The sequence below is a fragment of the Panthera pardus genome, unplaced genomic scaffold, assembly GCF_024362965.1.
Source record: "Panthera pardus isolate Hobbes unplaced genomic scaffold, ASM2436296v1 HiC_scaffold_10, whole genome shotgun sequence".
In the NCBI taxonomy this organism is placed as follows: Eukaryota; Metazoa; Chordata; class Mammalia; order Carnivora; family Felidae; genus Panthera; species Panthera pardus.
In genome coordinates, this window is record NW_026526655.1 from 58,225,625 (window position 1) to 58,245,731 (window position 20,107).

At 37.9% G+C, this 20,107-nt stretch overlaps 1 protein-coding gene across 2 annotated transcripts in view; it reads left to right on the forward strand.

The window, feature by feature from the left end:
• Positions 1 to 20,107, forward strand: part of CHN1 (chimerin 1) — a 202,340-nt gene that overhangs the window by 56,429 nt on the left and 125,804 nt on the right. The window contains exons 5-6 of one of the 2 annotated variants that reach the window (XM_019460115.2): positions 14,070 to 14,101; positions 16,402 to 16,515. In XM_019460115.2, the coding sequence (XP_019315660.1) occupies positions 14,070 to 14,101; positions 16,402 to 16,515 (146 nt within the window). Of the gene's footprint in view, positions 1 to 14,069; positions 14,102 to 16,179; positions 16,326 to 16,401; positions 16,516 to 20,107 lie in introns of those variants that run through there. The other variant, XM_019460132.2, reaches the window with a different exon arrangement.

Genomic DNA, 20,107 nt, shown 5'->3' on the forward strand with positions numbered 1-20,107 from the left:
TAGTTCTGTGAAAAGTCTGGAAGTGTTATTAACGCAGTTATCTTTATTGAGAAATATCTGTACTTTGCCTTTCTCAGAATTTGAGGCCACCTAAATGAAGACATAAGAAAAGGAATTCAGAAAGAAAAGTTGAGGAAAATAAAAAACACATATATGCCGGTTGATTGCAGTGCTGATTAAGGATCAATAAAATTGTGTGAAAAGGGAATCACAGTAATAAAGTACGCAATTCTTAAGGATCAGAAAGGCTACTAAGATCCAGTTTTTACCTGAACTAAATTCTTTAAAAAAATTATGTAGCTTACTAAATGAAATACATTTATTGATGTTACTTACATTGAGCAGCTACAGTCTTACAGCAAAAGTAGTTGTATGATCGTTTCTTATAGCAGCTGGCATAACATTAAGGAGCAACAAATTACTGAAGCTAATTGTTAAAGGGCTAAACTGTAGCCTTCTGATGATCCACCTTGATACAAAGAGACGACATAGAATGCTAGGAGATTGGATGGCTCTTAGAGTCTCTGAAAATAATTTCCCTCGATTTAGTTTTGTGACGTAGTTGACAAAATCCTGCCATGCCCTGAAAAACAAGAGAGTCATATTCTATACTGTTGGTTAAAGGAAGGCATATAAGTACCGGAAAACAAGGGATACAATTGAGATTTTCTTACTTAAATTTTCCCGTTTTCTTTTAAAGATGAATTTCTTTTTTTTTTTTTTAAATGTTTTATTTATTTATTTTGAGAGAGAGTGTGTGTGAGCAGGGGAGGGGCAGAGAGAGAGGGAGAAAGAGAATCCCGAGCAGGCTCCACACTGTTAGCCCACACAGAGCCTGATGTCGGGCCTGAACTCACGAACTGTGAGATCATGACTCGAGCTGAAATCAAGCGTCAGACGCTTAACCAACTGAGCCAGTCAGGTGCCCCTAAATTTTCTTATTTAAATTGTTTTCAGTCTGCTTAGGTTTCTTTCACAGGAAGTTAGTAATCATGTTCTAAGGGCAAATTGGTGAGCAAGGGGAGCATCTGGGTCGCTCAGTCAGTCCGGTGTCCTACTTCGGCTCAGGTCATGATCTCACACTTTGTGAGTTTGAGCCCCACTTTGGGCTCTGTGCTGACAGCTCGGAGCCTAGAGCCTGCTTCTGATCCTTTGTCTCCCTCTCTCTCTGACCCTCTCCCACTCATGCTCTGTCTCTTTCGAAAACAAATACACTTTAAAAATTTTTTAAAAAATTGGTGGGCAAGGAATGCTGCTTTGTGGGCAAAAGGATTTACTGTGGACTGGCCCTTCTATCAGACTGTAACCACCGTCACACATTGTTCAAAACTGATAACCTATTAGCTACTCAACTTTGCTTAATAAAGGGTAGTTATGCATGCATAAAATATGCATATTTAATTAGCAAGTCAGTAGTGATATTTCTGTATGTGACCAACTTCTGTAATAACAACATCTTTCTGTTTTCACCAGGTGATAACTAATGGACAATTAATAATAGTGAGAAATGGTCTCATTTGAAAGACATGACATTCCCACTCAATATTGCTGTAATGTTAAATTTATAAATATAGATATCAAGAGTATGTCACTAACGCTAATAACCTACTTTGAGCAATATTCAATCTCATTAAATTCCTGTAAAACAATCAAATAACTTAGATATCTATTTGAAATGAAAGTAAAGCGTTAATCAGTGAGATGGAGCTAATGTAAAATACCTCTCGGATAAAGAAAGTTTCAGTCTTAGTCTTGATTAAATGATAAATAGTGTGGGAGAATTAAAGGTCCTTGGGAGTGATGAGCACTAAAGATAAAAATGTACTGAGTAACCAGTTGATGTTCAACCTCAAATATTTAACTGGGGAATTGGATTTGGGACATTAAGCACTAAGAGGCCACTGTGTTTTTAAGGGGGAAAAGGAAACAGGATTTAATTACCACTGAAATGTGGAGAGAAAAAGAGAGAAGTTAATGCGGTAGATAAACTGATGGTTCTTTTAAATAAAGGTTATTAAATTCGATGGGCACTAATTATAACTATAAAAATGGTCCAATGACATTGTCTTTAAGGAAATGTCTGCAGTCATAAGAGAGGGAGAACTGACCCTGTTCATGTGTACGTGAACATTTCCCTTCCCTTTTCTTCTAACTGTAGCATTGTATTGCAGATTATCAATTCAGAGACTGGGGAATTAGGCACACCCAGAGGGAGTTCCCATTTAGTTGCCAGCCATGTTTTGTGACCTTCTCTTGTGGTCTAAGCCCTTACCCGGTGATGAGCTCCATATTCTGCACTTTCTCAGCTGAATTGCTATTAGCATTCATCAGATCAAGACACGTAACACTGTTTTTTAAAACCTGAATTCTACTGGTCAAACAAATCATAAATTATCGAAGACAGAACTCGTAAAACACAGTATATCTGGTAGTAAGAAATAACATAATTTAACAGAAAATAAAATTGTAATGCTTTTTTTTCTAATTTCAGAAGATCTTTCCAATTGGCGTTATGAGTGTTAAGATATAGAACATTTTAAAAAATAATTATTTTTGAGAGAGAGAGAGAGAGAGAGAGAGAGAGAGAGAGAGAGAGAGAGGACATAAGTAGGAAGAAGCAGAGAGGGAGAGAGAATCCCTAGCAGTCTTCTTGCTGTCAGCACCGAGCCCGATGCAGTGCTCGAACTCACGAACAGTGATATCATGACCTGAGCTGAAATCAAGAGTCAGGCTCTTGACCGACTGAGTCACCCCAGTGCCCTGAAATAGAGAACGTTTTTTATTAAAGGCTATTTGTTAGGAGAAAAATGTTGAAATTTAAATATAAATAGTTCTTTTTGAAGGAAAGATGTCCAGGTCCACAACTAAGTATTTTAGGCATGCTTTAGAGACTAAGCAAATACTTAAAAACCTGAAAATGATTCTTAATAATATTGTTAGAGTGCAGTTTTATCTTATAGTGGAGTGAATTCAGAATTTAGCACGTGAAGTAAAAGTCTTACATAATCAGAATTTCCCCTAGAAATCGCTTATCACCTGTAAAGTGTATATGTTTGCGTATGCAGCTCTGGGTCAATGTAGAAATGTATAAATATATAATGCAATGAAATATAGCTTATAATAAATATATCACATATATACTTATGAGATTTTCAGTTATGTAAAGTGATTTTGTTATTTTTTAAAAAATGTTTATTTTTGAGGGAGAGAGAGAGAGAGAGAGAGAGTGAGCGAGCGAGCAGGGGAGGGGCAGAAAGAGAGGGAGAGAGAGGATCTGAAGTAGGTGCTGAAGTCAGACACTTAACTGACAGAGTCACCCAGACACCCTGATTTTGTTATTTTATGTCAAGCACCTGGTTGAATTCAAGTAAATGTGTGTGTGGGGGGGGGGGTGGGGAGAGAGAGAGAGAGACAGATACAGGTATAAATTATACAGGTACACAATATGTATATTTGAGTAGAGATATCAAAGAACTTCCGTATCTTTAGTTGATTTGTACTAATATGATGTAAATCAAACTAGTTTGGCATTTGAGCATCCTTGAACACTAAGTCTTAAAATGGATACACTTTTTATTTTTTCTGGCAGCCAAAGAGTGGGAATGTAGTTACGACTTTTAAGTGCGCAAAACCAAATCTCTGCTCTTTGTGACACATTTTGGAGCTGGTGTTGCAGGGAGCTGGATAGCATTTCTGAGGACGCTGCTTCTTGAAACTGTTGAAAAAACAACCAGTTGTGTTTTCCAGGGTAATGGGTAAGGCAGGCTAAGGCAGGACAGAATGCATCAAACTCAAGTTCAGTGCTGTTAGTGTAATGAGAAATACAGAGAAAGTTACACATTTCGCGTTGTATTCTGATTCTAGTCACAGTACCGGTTAGATGTATATTTGATACACATTTTGCCAGCACATGTTTTAAAAAGTCTCTCTTCAAATCTGGTTATAGAAGTATGAAATTGACGGTAATCATTACTTACTGTCTCACCCCGGCAGATTATATTCAGCACCTGGCTATGATGACTTCTGCGTAATAAAGGCTCATAAATGTTTGCTGGATGAATGAATATTGTTGCGTACTTTATTTTGCAACATAATGCTCTTGTTACATGGTTTGCAAAAATACGTATATTAATGCCTATAGCTCTTAGAGAGGCTCCAGCTCTTTTTGTGGCCTGTGTGTATTTATTCATTGAATCAGTATTCTCTCAGGGGCTTCTGTCTGCTAAGTCTTGGAGATTCAGGTCAAATAAAGCAAGTCCCCTCTCCTCAAGGAGCTTCCTGTCTAGCTAGAGGATGGAGCAATGAATCCAGCATTACGGCAGATCTGGTGGCAGTTGCCTGGTTACGCGTGTGCAGTTCCTGAGGGCAAGTGCAGAGTTCTTGTGGGAGTGTGGCAGATGCGACCGCAGAGCTAAGCAAGCATCGCTAATAAAAACTTGCGTGTTCCAAGCATAGACCTTGGGTGTTTATCCTGATAGCTGTGGAGAGTTGAAAGTATGTTCATGCGATTGGACTTAGACATAGAAAGCACATTCTGTCTGCAGTGTGGAAGATGGACTGGAAAGGAAGATGGACATTTTAGAGACAAAAAGCCTGGTTTAGGAGGGGTTACAATAATCCTAGGGGAAAGCGATGAAGGCACATAATACGACACTGTTCCTGAAAATAACCAAGAGGGGCGGGAATGGGAATAGGTGAAGCGGTAGAATTCACAGGACTCTGGTGAGTAGAGAGTCACGGAGCTGAATGAGAGAGAAGTCTAGGTAGATGATGGCGAGCCAGTCTGCTTCCCTCTCGCGATCTTCTCTAATGTCATACTTGCTTGGCAAAACCACAACCCTGTTTAAAATCTACTTCTGCCTACTCCTCATGTACTTCCAAGAAACCGTATATGGCTGGAGGAAAACGAAGTGCTGAATAGGCTTCACAAGAAATTTATGAACCTCAAGTTGCTACTTCCTGCTCACTGGTAATCATACCATGCTTTCCCCTCAAACCTTCAATACCTTCTTCCTCCCCTAATTCCCAGCTCATAATTTTATATCCTACTTTATTCCTGATGGAAGTAATCAGAGGAGGATTTCCACAAACTTTCAGTGCCACATCTACCCAGCCGTCAGGGTTTGGGTCCACGTGTTCTGCATTCTTGCCTGTTGTCCTAAATCATGGTAAGCTGTCCACTACACTCGATTCCATTTCCTCTCATCTCCTTGAGGACCCAGTCCTAGCAATCTCCCCTCTCTTATCATCAGCAGTGTTTTGCTTTTTACATCAGCCCACAAGCATCCTGTTATTTCTCCCATCTTAAAGAATTGTCTTGACCCCCTACTTTTTCCATCTGCCCTGCCCAATTTCTTTGTTCCCCTTTGTAGAAAACACTTGAAACTGTTACCTATACTTGCTGCTTCCAATCCTGCTCCTCCTATTTTCTCTTAAACCCACTTCAGTCAGGCTGTTAACCCACTACCGCTCCAGTAGAACTGCAGGAGGCAAGGTCACCAATGAGTTCCAATTTGCTCTATCTAATGGCCAGTCCTGCTTGTCCAGTCAGCAGCACGTGGTACAGATGATGACTCTCGATACCCTCTCCTCACTTCATTTCCAGGACAACAGCCTTTTGGTTTTTCTCCTGCCCTCACAGTCACCTTTGCTGGTTCGTCTTCTCCCTGGCTTCAGTGTTCAGGTGTTCTAGGGCTCAATCCTTGATCTTCATTTCTTCTCTGCCTCTATTTATTCCCTGGTGAGGTTGCTGTTTCAGGTTTTAATAAAACTTACATTTCCCAGTCCAGTCTTCTTTCCCCAAATTCCAGACCATGTAATCAATTGCTTCTTCTATATCCTTCCTTGATGTCATCTCAAATATAACACATCCAAAACAGAACTGAACTTTACCCTCCTCCCCAAACCTGCTTTACCAAACAAAGCTTTCCACGTGTCGGTTAATGGCTGTTCCTTCCAGTTGCTTAGATCAAAAACCATGCATCATCCTTGAGGTTTTTTTCTTCTTCTTTCTTTCTTTTTTTTTTTTTTTTCCTCCTCTCACCAACCCATGATTAATCAGGAAACCATACTGGGTCTATTTTCAGAATATGTGCACAATACGTCAAGAATCCTACCACTTACTTCCATGGCTGCCATTTGGGTATGAACTGTGAGAACTGCTAGATAACCACCTAAATTCATTCTTCCTTTCTTTAGAAACCTGGTTGGACTAAATCTCTCCATCTTCATCTATATGACAGTTCTCTTGTGGAATAGAAGTGAACTTGAATGCCAGATCCGTTAAACCTTCCCATCTAAGTTCCTCTGTGTTATGTTCCTTTCTGCTTGGATTCAGATAAAAACAGGGGATCTCAAAAAGATGGTGGCAAAGCTAAAAGATGGAAGCTGCTTGGATGTTGGTGTTCCTCACCTGAATACTAATCCACTAGAGATGTTATACAAGCAAGAAATAAACTTCTGTTGTGTCTAGTTGGTATATATTTAAGCCAATTTGTCATCGTAAATTATTCTGCCCCAACATACAGTAATCTCTCAGTTGTGTAACTGAAATAGTCCTTAACTGATCTTTCCCCTCGTAGTCTGCTCTCATCACAGAAGTTTCCTTTTAGAACTTCAGTCAGATCTCGTCACTTTTCTACTCAGAACCGTGCAGTGGCTCCCCATTTCACCCAGAGTAAAAGCCAAGTCCTTACAAGGGCTTCTGAAGCCCTATATAATCTCCCCATCCACTTTATTTTTTTTTGTGCTTACCTCCTACTGTTTCCCTGTCTCTTCTTCTCTAGCCCATCCTGCTTCAACCAGACCAGCCTTCTTGTTTTTCACATACTCCAGCTGTGCTCCTCTCTCCAAGCCCTTGCACCAACTCCTTTTTCTGGAATGTTCTTCTCTCTAATATTTCTCCTCATAGTCTTTAAGTCTTCCCTTGTCAGTAAGGCCCATCCTGGCCACTGTATTTAAAATTCTACTGTGTCAACCCCCCAGCATTTACAGTTCTTACTTATTCTACGTTGTTTTTATAACACTTTTCATTTTGTAACATACTATGTAGTTTACTTATTTATTATCTTTATTGTTTATTGCGATACCCTTTTCCTTGAATATAAGCTCCGTGAGGGTAGGATCTTGGTCTGTGTTGTTCAGCAGTATTTCCCAGGTGCCTTGAACAGTGCTTGACACATAAGTAGGTGCTTAATAAAGACATTGGTTATGTGAATGAATTGGGGGTATAAAGCATTTGTTTTATGTTTACTCTGTTTTAGAGGACTTATTTTGCTGGGTGGGAGCACAAGAGTTTGTTTCAGAAGTGGGAAGAAAGCACCTGAATTGCAATTGTAGCTTCACAACTGATTGCTGCTATATGCTGACAGGCTATATATAGCTTTAGAACTTCGGGTTCTAAAAATAAAGGTTATCATACTCATAGATCTCTTGGGTGTTGTGACCATTCGTTATTTAACACTTAAAGTATGCGGCTGGAAAGTATTGTTTTATGAATGCTGACTAGTCCTGTTGAATTAGTAAAACCAACTATTTATTTTAAAATCAGGCTGTCACTCAGAAGCCTGTTTTCACCTTATTTTACTTTTGAAAGGGCCCCTTTTTTGTGTCATTTTTGCTCTTGTTTAAAATTCAGCGTTCGTAAGCAATTGGGTAGTAAGATATGCTTTGATGTCACAATCTGTGATGCCCTAATGTAGAAGTATATTTATAAAATTGGAGATCACAACTACAATTCCAAAAAGAGCTCCTTTACCACATTAACTGTTACATAAACAGATTGGTGGTTTCTACCTCTCTATTCCCAAAACCTACAAATTGCTTTAATCTAAGGTGGGAAAGTAGTGAACAAAGAACCTTGTGTTTTTAAATTTATCTGTTATCCTTTTTTAGTTCAGTCTATTAATAAAAGAAGAAACTAATATCAGGAAGCTGAATAACTGGTGTTTAGCAAGTCACTGAGTAGTAATTACAGAGCTTTAAAAAAACCCCTGTAAGTACGTTTTCTTCATTGAATTTGTGAAATCTGACAGTAAATAGAGAAATAACCTATTTGGCATGCTGAAGGTTAGTGGTTTTCTTGGCTAAGTCTAAAGTACAATGAAAAGGAAGCTGCATTCTTAGCGCTTTTCACTTTGATCTAAATATCATCAAGAATGCTACAGAATTGAGGAGGGCGGCAGGTACCTAGAAGTTTATCTTACTGTTAATGGAGGATAAAAAATTAAACAGTCTTTGTAAGTTCTATAACATTTCTGATCTCTTTTTTCTCACTTCTTCCCTAGAAGTCATTTCCAGCCATGTAGTTATTTGATGTGTACTTACTCTTCCACTATGCTGGCACTGTTTTTTTTTTTTTTTTAAGTTGTTGTAAGTTTAAATTATTATGGCTTGTTGAAGCTTAACTATTACCCATGTTGATATTTTCTGTGGTATAAAGTGCAGTCCAAAAAACCTAGTAATTTAGAAAATGTAGTGAAAAAAAATTGTACTTCAGTGGAAAACTGTGCGTTGTTTACATGTAGCACATCCTTCCGGGTTATCCAGTTCCAGTCTTGTATGTATGTATGTATGTATGTATGTATGTGTGTATATTTTTGTTTATTTATTTGGGGGGGGGGGGGAGAGAGAGAATAAGTGGGGGAGGGGCAGAGAAAGAAGGAGAAACAGAATCTGAAGCAGGCTCCAGGCTCTGAGCCATCAGCACAGAGCCTGATGTGGGACTCAAACCCATGAACTGCGAGATCATGACCTGAGACAAAGTTGGATGCTTAACTCACCGAGCCACCCAGGCGCCCCTCCATTTCTAGTCTTTGATTGTCCTTGAGCGGTTGTAAAATTCCTCCTCCTGTTCTTCCTCTCACTTCCTTCTCCCTTTCCTCCTGCCTGACTAATACAGGAAACTAAAATAGATCCAAAGTTAGAGTACTGAGTGACTTACTAATTCGGAATCTACCATTGTAGGAAACAAATACCAAATGTGTATTTTTCTCCCTTTTCCCCTCTTCTATGTCTCTAAACAACTGAGCCACTTTGAAAAACAATGCAAAACAAAATCTTGACACTTGTAAACATTTGTACTTTGTGTGTAGACTTTATATATATACTCTAGACTGCTGCCTGAAAAAAATAGTAAATATTTGGCCAGGGTTCTGTTATTTCTTACAATTTCATATATGTATACCCTAACTTTTACAAGCATCATATAGACTTCCAGACTAGGTTTAAAGTACCTGCCTCCAAGTACTATTTTTACAGTGGGAACAAGAAAGAGATAATAATTTTCTGTAACTTCTAACCAGGTCAATACCACTGTTAGAAAAGAGCAGGATTAAACATTTTGGAAATTTTCTGAATTTTCTGCTTCACTGTTCTCGTGACATTGCCTTCAGAATTACATGTTCTTCAAATTTGAATTTAAATTAGAAAAATTTGTGGGTGGGGGAACAACTGTTCTGATTTATAGTCATGGGATAAAGTTGCCTTAGTGAAAAAAAACTAATCTGAAAGGTCAGTCTATAACGTTGTAGGGGAGGAGGGGGGGGAATTAACATTTATAATGCTTTTAGTGTTTATTTCTACAGTTTCCAGATTTCCTTTGGAGAGCAAGAAACATATATTAAACAAGCTCTTCTTATTTTTGTGGAAAATAAGATAAGAAATAAGACTTCTTTAATTTGAAAGAGTGTGATTGGTGAATTTGATTAAAATGTTTTACATATGAAGAAAATAGTTCTTGGTGGCTGGGTGGCTCAGTCAGTTGAGCATCCAAATCTTGATTTCAACTCAGGTCATGATCTCAGGGTCATGGGATCAAGCCCTCCATGTGGCTCCGCACTGTGTGTGGAGCCTGCTTAAGATTTTCTCTCCCTCCCTCTCTCTCTCTCTCTCTCTCTCAAATTATATGTATATATACGTATACATATATATCTATATGTATATATCTGTATATATATATATACGTATAGATATATATGTATACGTATATATATGTATACGTATATATATGTATATATATGTAAAGAAAATATATAACACTGTATATTTTTTTTTTAATTTTTTTTTCAACGTTTTTTATTTACTTTTGGGACAGAGAGAGACAGAGCATGAACGGGGGAGGGGCAGAGAGAGAGGGAGACACAGAATCGGAAACAGGCTCCAGGCTCCGAGCCATCAGCCCAGAGCCTGACGCGGGGCTCGAACTCACGGACCGCGAGATCGTGACCTGGCTGAAGTCGGACGCTTAACCGACTGCACCACCCAGGCGCCCCATATAACACTGTATATTAAAAAATAATCATTAAAAAAAGAAAAAATAGTTCATTAGTTACAAAACTACAGTAAATGTTAATGTAACAAATTCCATTGATGTTTCAAATATTGTAAAATGGCATCTACTATTTATTGAATTCTTGTACTTTGCACTTTATGTCATATTTAATAATGGTAGATTAATCTAAAACTTTCTGTCTCTGAGGTATGACAGCCAAGCTACAAAGCATTTTATGAACATCTTTTATTTTTAGTTGGAATCTTTTTTGTTCCCCTTGTTTGCCATTTTTCCTACGTAGCCATGATATGGTATCATGAAAAAAATGTTAACTAAACAGAAAATTAGAGAAAGCAAAGCAAATAATTCAACATAAGTACTAATTTAAAATCAGGTCTTACTTAGTCATATTGATGTCAGACTGTAAAAAGTCCCTCAACTACTATTATGAACTTTATTTTTTTTAATTATTTTTTTAGAAACTTAGAAGCTTATGCTTATACAAATGTTTGTATAAGCATATAAATACATTTCTATTATTGCATGTGACATTTAGATTCCCAGTTTGATGTATTTGAAAGTATATCAGTTGGGATCATTAATAATCATTACTTATATTACTAACCCTTTTTTATTTGATTATGTATCAGAGTAATGCTATCCTATGAGTTTGAAGAGACAATTCCAGCTCACCACCTAAGTATTGACATCTTAGACATCAGCAAAAATCTAAATGCTGTTGTAGGGAATGAAAAACTTCTCCTTTATCCTCTTAGGTTCAATGCCTGGGGGCAACAAATCGAACTGATGAAAGAGAGATTAACAGTAGAAAAGTTCTGGGGAGGCTGGGTGGCTCAGTTAGTTAAACGTCCAGCTCTTGATTTTGGCTCAGTCAGGTCAGGATCTCAGAGTTCGTGGGATGGAGTTCTGCTTTGGGGTCTGTGCTGACAGCCTAGAGCCTGCTTGGGATTCTCTCTCTCTCTCTCTCTCTCTCTCTCTCTCTCTCTCTCTCTCTCTCTCTCTCCCCCCCCCCCCCCGTCTCTCTCTGCCCCTCCCCTGCTCGCTCTCTCAAAATAAATAAACTTAAAAAAAAAAAAGCAAAACAATACAACAGGTCTATTTCATATGCACACAGGAGGAGGGGCTCACAGCAGGTAATTGAAAACCCCAAAGAGGCAGTTTCACCCAGTGGCTTCTATACCACTTGAACAAAGGATGATAAAGTGTGCTGAAGAGACCAGACAGAAGTGTTTTGGGCTTTAGAGGGGTTAGGGTGAGTCGTGGGAAGGGGACTGGGAAATGTTTAGTAAATAAGGGTTGTTTGGTAAGGTTTATTATGCAGACTCAAGTCATCTCAGATGATAAGAGTTGTTCCCCGAGTCATTGTGTTCTTCTCTCCCTGTTATCTCTTCCTTGTTGTAAAGCTATCCCCTCCCTTTACAAAGGGAAATTTATGCCCTGCCTTGAGTTGGAAAGGGGGCAGGCTAATTGTTTCTTCCATGCTGTTTCTTAATTGCCTTCAGTGCAAAATAATCCTTACCCTAAAATGGCATGTTCTGAACCCCTTCACTATCTAGATAAGAGCGAAAAAGAATTAGTTTAAACTTGTTTTATTTGATATTTCCATTATAGAAATGCAGACAAGGTGCAATGGGTTTGTCAGTTTTATTTGGGGCTTGTTGTATATTTTAACAGTAATATTAATCATCCTAAGGAAGTTACCTAATTTCCTTTAATTCAAAAAATCTTTGAGTAAAGCAAAATAATTATTCAGCAATGTAAAACCTAATCACTTGTGTTACAAAGATGACTATTTAGGCAATCAGTGGAAGCTTATTGTGCATTTAATGTAGGACATAATCACTGTTTGTCTTGGGTTGTAACACCATTGGATTGGTACACCATTTATGGCCACCAGTTCCTCAGCCATGCCACTTTGTACTTGTTGAGAATGTTCATCCATGAGTAGGGTGCATTCAAGAACTTTCCTTTCATTTTACTTCATTCCCATAGGCTTGATAAAGCGCTTTTACCTTCAGCCAAAGATCTTACGATTTGAGGGACTCCATTGAGGGAATAGATCCTGATGTGTCCAAGACTCTAATATTAAATTACACAAAAGTTAATCTTGATTTCTGTTTTTTAAAGGTGATATCGGCTATATCAGCAATGCATGAATGCATTCTTCGTTTAAAAATTATATTACAGGGGTGCTAGGGTGGCTTAGTCGGTTGAAGATCTGACTCTTAGTTTTGGGTCAGGTTTTGATCTCAGGGTCATGGGATCGAGCCTCATGTTGGGCTGTATGCGGAGCATGGAGCCTGGGTTAAGATTCTCTCTCTCTCTCCGCCTCTGCCCTTCTCCCCCACTTGTGCTCACTCTCTCTCCAATAGAAAAAATTTTAATATATAAAAAAGAAAAACAAAATTATATTACAGATAATACTAAAACCTCTCTTTTGCCTTTCTAATGGGCCTATCAGTTCATTTCCTCCCCAACTGTCCTGGAAGGAAACCACTGGAACTTGGTATATATTTTTCCACAACTCTATATATCTATGAACACATATTAAAGCATTACATGTAAATGTGCTTTTCCTAAATGGTGTCATACTGTATAATTATTTCCTAACTTATGTTTGTATTTAATGGTTTGTCTTGGTGACTTCTTCATGTTAGTCCCTGTAGAGCTACACATTCCTCCAAGCTGTGCATTTACTATAAATCAGCTTACTTATTCCTCTATTGGTGTATATTGGCATAAATATATTTATTTTCATTTTTAATTTTTTAGTAAAAATTTTAAAACGTTTGTAATTTAATTTTTGAATTTTTTCTTTTGAGACACAGAGAGAGGGCACAAGTGACCAAGGGGCAGAGAGAGAGAGAGAGAGAGAGGGATAGAATGAGAGAATCCCACAAGGGGCAGAGAGAGAAGGATGGAGAGAGAGGGATTGAAGCGGGGCTCACCTGGGGCTCGTGCTCACCCGACATGGGGCTGGAGCTCATCCAAAGCACGGTACGAGTTCACCCGACGTGGGACTCAAACTCATGAACTGTGAGATCACAACCTGAGCCAAAGTCAGTTGCTTAACAACTGAGCTACCCAGGCTCCCTATTTTTTATTTTTTTAAATTATTGAAGTGTAATTGACATAGAATGTCATTAGTTTCAGGTATACAACATATTGATTCAGCAAATCTGTAGGTTACTCGGTGCTCAACACAATAAGTGTAGTCACCATCTGTCACCATACAACCTTACTACAATATTATTGACTACATTCCCTGTTATCTCCATGACTTATTTTATAACCGGAAGTTTGCACCTCTTTATCCCCTTTATCTATTTCACCCATCCCCTCCCTTTTGTTCCCCTCTGGCAACCATGAATTTGATCTCTGTGTTTAAGAGTCTGTTCACTTTGTTTTTTAGATTCTGTTTATAAGTGAAATCATATGGTATTTGTCTTTGACTTATTTCACTTTGCATAATATCTCCATATTATTACAAATGGCAAGATCCCATCCTTTTTTATGGCTGAGTAATTATATATATGTGTGTGTAACTATATATATATATATATATGAATATGCTTTAATTATATTTATATATATAAGTTTTATACTATATAATTATTATACATAATTATATATATATATATATATATGCTTTAATTATATATATGCTTTAATTATATATATATGCTTTAATTTGCCACAAATACAAAATGCAAAATTTTGAGTTAGGTTGTGGACATTTGCATTTTCACAAATATCTTTTTTTTTTCTTCCCAAATAGGTTGAAAACAGACCAAAGTATTATGGAAGAGAGTGAGTATGGATTATGAGAAAACATTTTATAGATTGGAATATGTAAGAGAGGCAGGTAAATGGATGCTTTTAGTAAAAATAAAAGCAAGATGAAGGAGGTATTCAAGTTTGAGTGAGTTAAATTGTTTTTTTCATTAGAAATAGAATTCTTCTAATTAGTGAAAATATGGAAAATAAAGATAAGTGTAGAGAAGAAAATAGCATGGAAAAATGTATATATGGAATGATGTTAAAATACAGATGCAATTCATATAGATAAGTAATACTAGATGTGTATGAGGAAAATGGATATATTTGTGTGTGTATGTATATATTAAGTGTATCAATACATATTCACATATGTATGTACTGTGGGATGGGTGGCTTTTTGTAACACTTTTCTTTATTGTCCAAATTTTCTAAAAGTGAATTTATGCTGTGCAGAAATAACTAATGTTCACAATTTGAAATATTACCTTCTGAGGCTCTGTCTTCCTAATGGTTTTACAACAATTAGGTATTACAATTTTACAGCCTGATTTTTCCACTTAATATTAATGAGCATTTTTCTATTTTATGAAAAATGTAATAATTTTTAAAGTCCTACTAATTTTTCTGAGTATATATATAAAAAAGAGAAATATAGGCCTTTGGAAAGAAAAATAAAAATCACCTAAAAATGAAGAATCCCATCATTCTTCAAATAAAATCATTTGTTTTTCAAGACTTATGATCGTGTCAGATAAACAGTGATGTATATAGCAAATATTTTAAATGTTTTCAAAATTCTAAGTTTTCAAGACTTTTGTGACTAGAACACAGACACATAAGTTGGGGAGAGCCACTGCTGGTTTTTATAGTTGTACCATGATTTCGTCACTTTGCTGCTTCTGGCATTTAGTTTGCTTTTAAACTATATTATTAAAAATAACACCATCAGAAACATCTTAGCGCATAAAGCTTTTTCTGGGGTTGAAATTTTGGTTCAACTGATATGAACAGTTTTACAGTTCTTTAAATACCCTTGTTGTCAAGTTCTTTTCCAAAACTTGTGTCCTTTAATGAGATTTTCTCATCAGATTAAATTAATTGAGTTTTTAAAAACAAATAAATACTAAATTTTACTAATTTGATTAATTAATGTCATTTAAACGTAAAACAAAATGCCAGTATGCTAATCTAATGGAATGTGCAACTACCAGGGATTGGTTACCATCTTCTTGCCTCCAGCAGAGTCTGATGGACCTGGTTCTGAACGACTGAGGAATATATGGAAATAAGAAATTCCTGGAGTCTCCTTTCAGACCTAGCTGCCCTGATTGTTATGACTTGAACATTTGTATCATGAACTGTTTTAAGACTTGAATTGAGAAAGACAGAACTGTTCCCCCGAGAACGACTCCGGAAGCTCAGCACTTACCCGCTAGTATAGTTCCTAAATTATTAAGGTGCCGTTTCAGGGCCTTTTAAATGTATCATTCCATAATCAGATGACGTTTGTTTCTTTCATACCAGTAAAAACCGCGGTTTCACTCGAGCAGTCTCTCAGTTCACTTATCCTTGAATTACTGAAAGGATGTAATGTCCGTGTAAGTTCTCTGTAAATTGTAAGTCACCATACAGATACAAGGTGGTTTTTAGTTTTTAGTATTAATCAGCAGTCACCGCTAACATTTTCTTTCTTTGTCAGTGTTTCCTGTCCGAATGCTATAAATGAATCCACTGCCTTTGGGTAAAGAATGTGTTATTTATGTTTTTTTTCTTCGTGCTTTTTTTCCACGTTAATCAAAAATAGGGTTTTAGCAGGGAGCGAAAGCAAGTATTCCTGTTGTTTGCTTTTGGCTTGAGTATCCAGTGATGCAGATTATGCACATTATTGGGCAATCATGCCAATTAAGGGCAACCCAGGGTCCTGGCAGCTTGCCAACATAGACTGTGAGCCAAAATTCTGGAGCAGTGCCACTAGCGTGAAGGAAGGAAATGGGACACATTTCTGTATATTTTTTAGTACGTCCATATGGTCAGCTGGCTACATAAGAAGGAGATTGTCCTCTTGAGAGAGGTGGTTTGATCTTCCCTTAGATGGATGTGAATTTTGATTTCACAATTGTTAAATGGATTGGAGAACTACCTTGGTGCGGTTCTCATTACCGCAGAGAAGCTGGCCAGGAGCCAGGCCCAGAGAAACACAAGCAGAGTTAAACCCAACTGCTCCCCTTCGATTATATGGCAGTACTTTGTCTAGGTGGAGGGTTTTGTTTTATCTTGCTTTATTGAGAAAGGTGGAAAGCATTCAGTTTCTGAAATGACTTTTTTCTTAGATTTCACGGCATGATCTCCCGAGAAGAAGCAGACCAGCTCTTGAGTGTGGCTGAGGGGAGTTACCTCATTCGCGAGAGCCAGCGTCAGCCAGGAACCTACACTTTGGCTTTAAGGTTGGTCATGGACCTGTAATTATAACTGTGCTTCATTTAAAACCCTCTTAATAGAGGGCTTTAAATTTTAAAAGCATCCAGCATGTAATTGAATTGGTTCTTGTTTTCTTGGGACCTAATTACCATTTTAATAGCTTTGAGACCCTTAAAAAATTCCTCATGAATGGTAGCACTCAGTAATTAAGAATTGAAAAACTTTTAAAGCATTTTTATTGTAGCTGCTTTCTTCTATTTCATCTTACCCATTCTCCCCCGTCTCCCCTGCTGTGTCAGCTCCCATCTATTTCTTGAATAAGGAAAGGAGCTAAGAAAAGATCTTTGTAACTCATAAAATTAAAGCCAATATCATTTCTCTTCGGATGGCTTTTGGCTGAAGCAGCTTTTCTTGAGAGCTCTTGGCTCTTTCCTGTCAACTAAACTTTGCCTAGTATTTTGGCTGTTCTTAGCTTATAGTACAGTGCCCAGAAACAAATATTTCCATTGACCCTGCAATAAAAACAGAACAGTAATACAGTAGCATGCTTATCCATTGGGCTTACCTTACGTCACGCCTCGACCCTCATTTAATCTTCTCAGCAACTCTAGGATATATGTACTGTCAGTATCGCCACGTTGCAGATGAGGAAACTGAGGACATAGTGATTGAATAACTTGGCCAAGGTCATACATTTAATAATTTGTGTAGCTGATATGTGAACCCAAATAATCTGGCTTCAGAGTCTGTGTTCTTACTCACTCTACATTGCTGCCTCTCCAAAGGCCTGGAATATTTACCTGTTGTCTTTGTTCATTCATTCATCTATTCTTTCGAAAAGACTTAAAAGTAGAAACTTCCTAAGAAAAAGGTCAAAGACATGACAATTTCCTTTGGTAGCCACTAGGAGAGAACAGAAAGATGATGTTATTGCTGTAATATGAGCGTGTTGAATGCTTTCTCCAATCACTTATGCCTGTTTGAGCGAGCAGGGACTGCTCTTAATTTCATCCACAAGACTTAATCTTTCTGACAAGGAGAACAATATGATTCAGTACTTTTTTGTACTGAATTCTGGATTAATTGTGTACTTGCAGAATAAAGCTCATTGCATGCGTGGAAATCGGCTTTTTATGGCAAATTATAAAGTGTAAATCCCCCTTCAATTATTTAATTATATTGTTCTTCAGGTTTACATTGTGGCATACAGGGGAAAAAAATCTGGGCTGGGAATTCAGATAGTTATTTTATTACCACTAAATGAACTAAAGACTGATTCGGCATAAATCATACAGAACTTCCTAAAGTCAGTTTTTTCTTCTTTCCACTCATAACATTTTGTAATTCTAGGATTCTGCAACACCTCATTTCCAAATAGTCTGGTCATCTGTGTGTCTAGGGTAAACGAGTGTACATGTAAAGATTTATAGACCAGAATAACAAAGAAGGAAGGGTGGGGGTGAGGGGGAGACAGGTGTCTGCACAACACTCTTCTTCCTTTCCCCTTTATTGCCATCTGCCCTAAATCCCTTTGAGATCACATAGTAAGTTACAGAACTGAATTTGAACTCAGTCTTGCCTGATTGCCAGGTTCAGGTACTTTCCATTATGCCATTTTGCCACTCATCTTCTAGCATGGCTGTCACTCAGTTTTCACTGAAGGACATCAGTAAACACCCTAGGGTCAAGGGTTCGCTGTAGAGAAAAGTAGCACCCAAGGCCCTCAAGCTCTACCTCTTTGCCACCCTCTCACCCTCTCTCATGCTACCCCTAACTGTCATTTTTGAATCACTTTCCATCCACTCCAGCCCAGGAAATCCTAGAATAGAGAATAGAGGAGATTAGATTGTTGGGAATGTTTTTAACTCATATGTCTTGGGGAACCCTACAGCCTTCCTTTTGTTATTGAAAATGACCATAAAATTGTCACATGGAAAAGAAATAGTAATGAGTAAAAGCGGTGGTAGTGGGAGTAGGGAATTTGTGAGTACACATTGTGAGTAATTTATATGCTAAAATATGATCTTCCTTGCTTTGAGCTAGATGTACAGCAGGGAAGTGTTAAGGAGAATATGAAAATAAGTCGTATTGATGTATCTGATAGTCCCCGTTTCAACTGGTGCTTCTCCCAATTCACATCAGTTTGTTTTGTTTTTAACGTAATGCACTATTTCTTCGGGAACCAGTTTTATAATTTACAGGCATCAGCGTTCATTATGCTTTTACTGTGTTAACCGTGGGCCCTTAAGTTTGGAACACGTCCTTGAACGCGAGTTGCCCCATTGGCACCTCAACCTCATTGTGTCCAAAACTGAACTCACCAGTTTTACTCCCAAATATGCTGTAACATCTATATTCCCTTTGTTAGCTGATGACACTCTGATTTAGTCAGTCCATAAGACTGAAACCAAGACATCACTTTTCTTTTTTCTCTTAGCTCTATTTTAAGATGTTTGTAGGCCCCGGCACTACTCCCTTTAGAGGCCCTCCCCTCATATCACACAGCAAATGCTATATCCCATATCAGATATATATTTTTTGGTGTTAAGATTGTTTAGGTTTTTTTAAAAATTAATGCTTTTAAAATTAACTTTAATTTCGAGTTTACCTTTTGTATTTGGGAGCACACCTTTTTTTTTTTCCTTCGTATTGCATAGCTTTTCATAGACTGGAAAGCCCAAGGTACCGTGCCTGTATTATCTCATGGTTAAGAGGACTTTTCCTTCTTGCTCATCTCACACGGCCAAACCCAACAGTCTTTTATTTTTTCAGGTGTCTCAAATTTTACCCTTCTTTTTGACTTCAAGATTAGTGCCATAACTGCTTGGAAATCTCCCTCCATCCAGCTTTGTTTCCTTGAATGTGTCTTACACAGTATCATTCATGACCAGTCTTAAAACCTGCTGCAGTAGTCAGCAAAGTTGTGGTGTCGAGTGGGGCACAAGCTTTCAAAGAACATACCTCCCTCCATCGCTGGCATCTCCCCACTATCGTGGAGCCTAATCCTTCACTGATGATCTTTGTGTAGAATGTGAGGTATTACATAGGGGGACTATGTATTGTGTGTGTGCTGTCACAATACCAGTTTTCCCGTAATCAGAAAAGAGATTCCCAGTACACAGCGTGGGAGGTCTTCCGTAGTTAACATCTAACTTTCCTCTTGAGCAGCATCTTCTCCCATACCCTGTCCCAGCCTGAATTTCAGGCCAGATTTGTCTGGCTTTTTGGCCTTTGCTCATGTTGACCCCTTGGTTCCATGAAAATGATTGTTGCTCAGTGAAAGTTTTTTATACACTGAAGGCATACAGACAGGCATCCACGTGAAGGTAGAATGCTGGCCCAAGCACTAGATTATGTATCATGAAGCATGAAGTATTTCAAAGTGACTTTGGAGTTTTCTGTGTATTGATGTTGACGACGTTTAGATTACAGTTTTTTATTTTTTTTTAATTAATTTTTTTTTTTAACGTTTATTTATTTTTGAGACAGGAAGAGGCAGCATGAACGGGGGAGGGTCAGAGAGAGAGGGAGACACAGAATCCGAAACAGGCTCCAGGCTCTGAGCTGTCAGCACAGAGCCCGACACGGGGCTCGAACTCACGGACCGCGAGATCATGA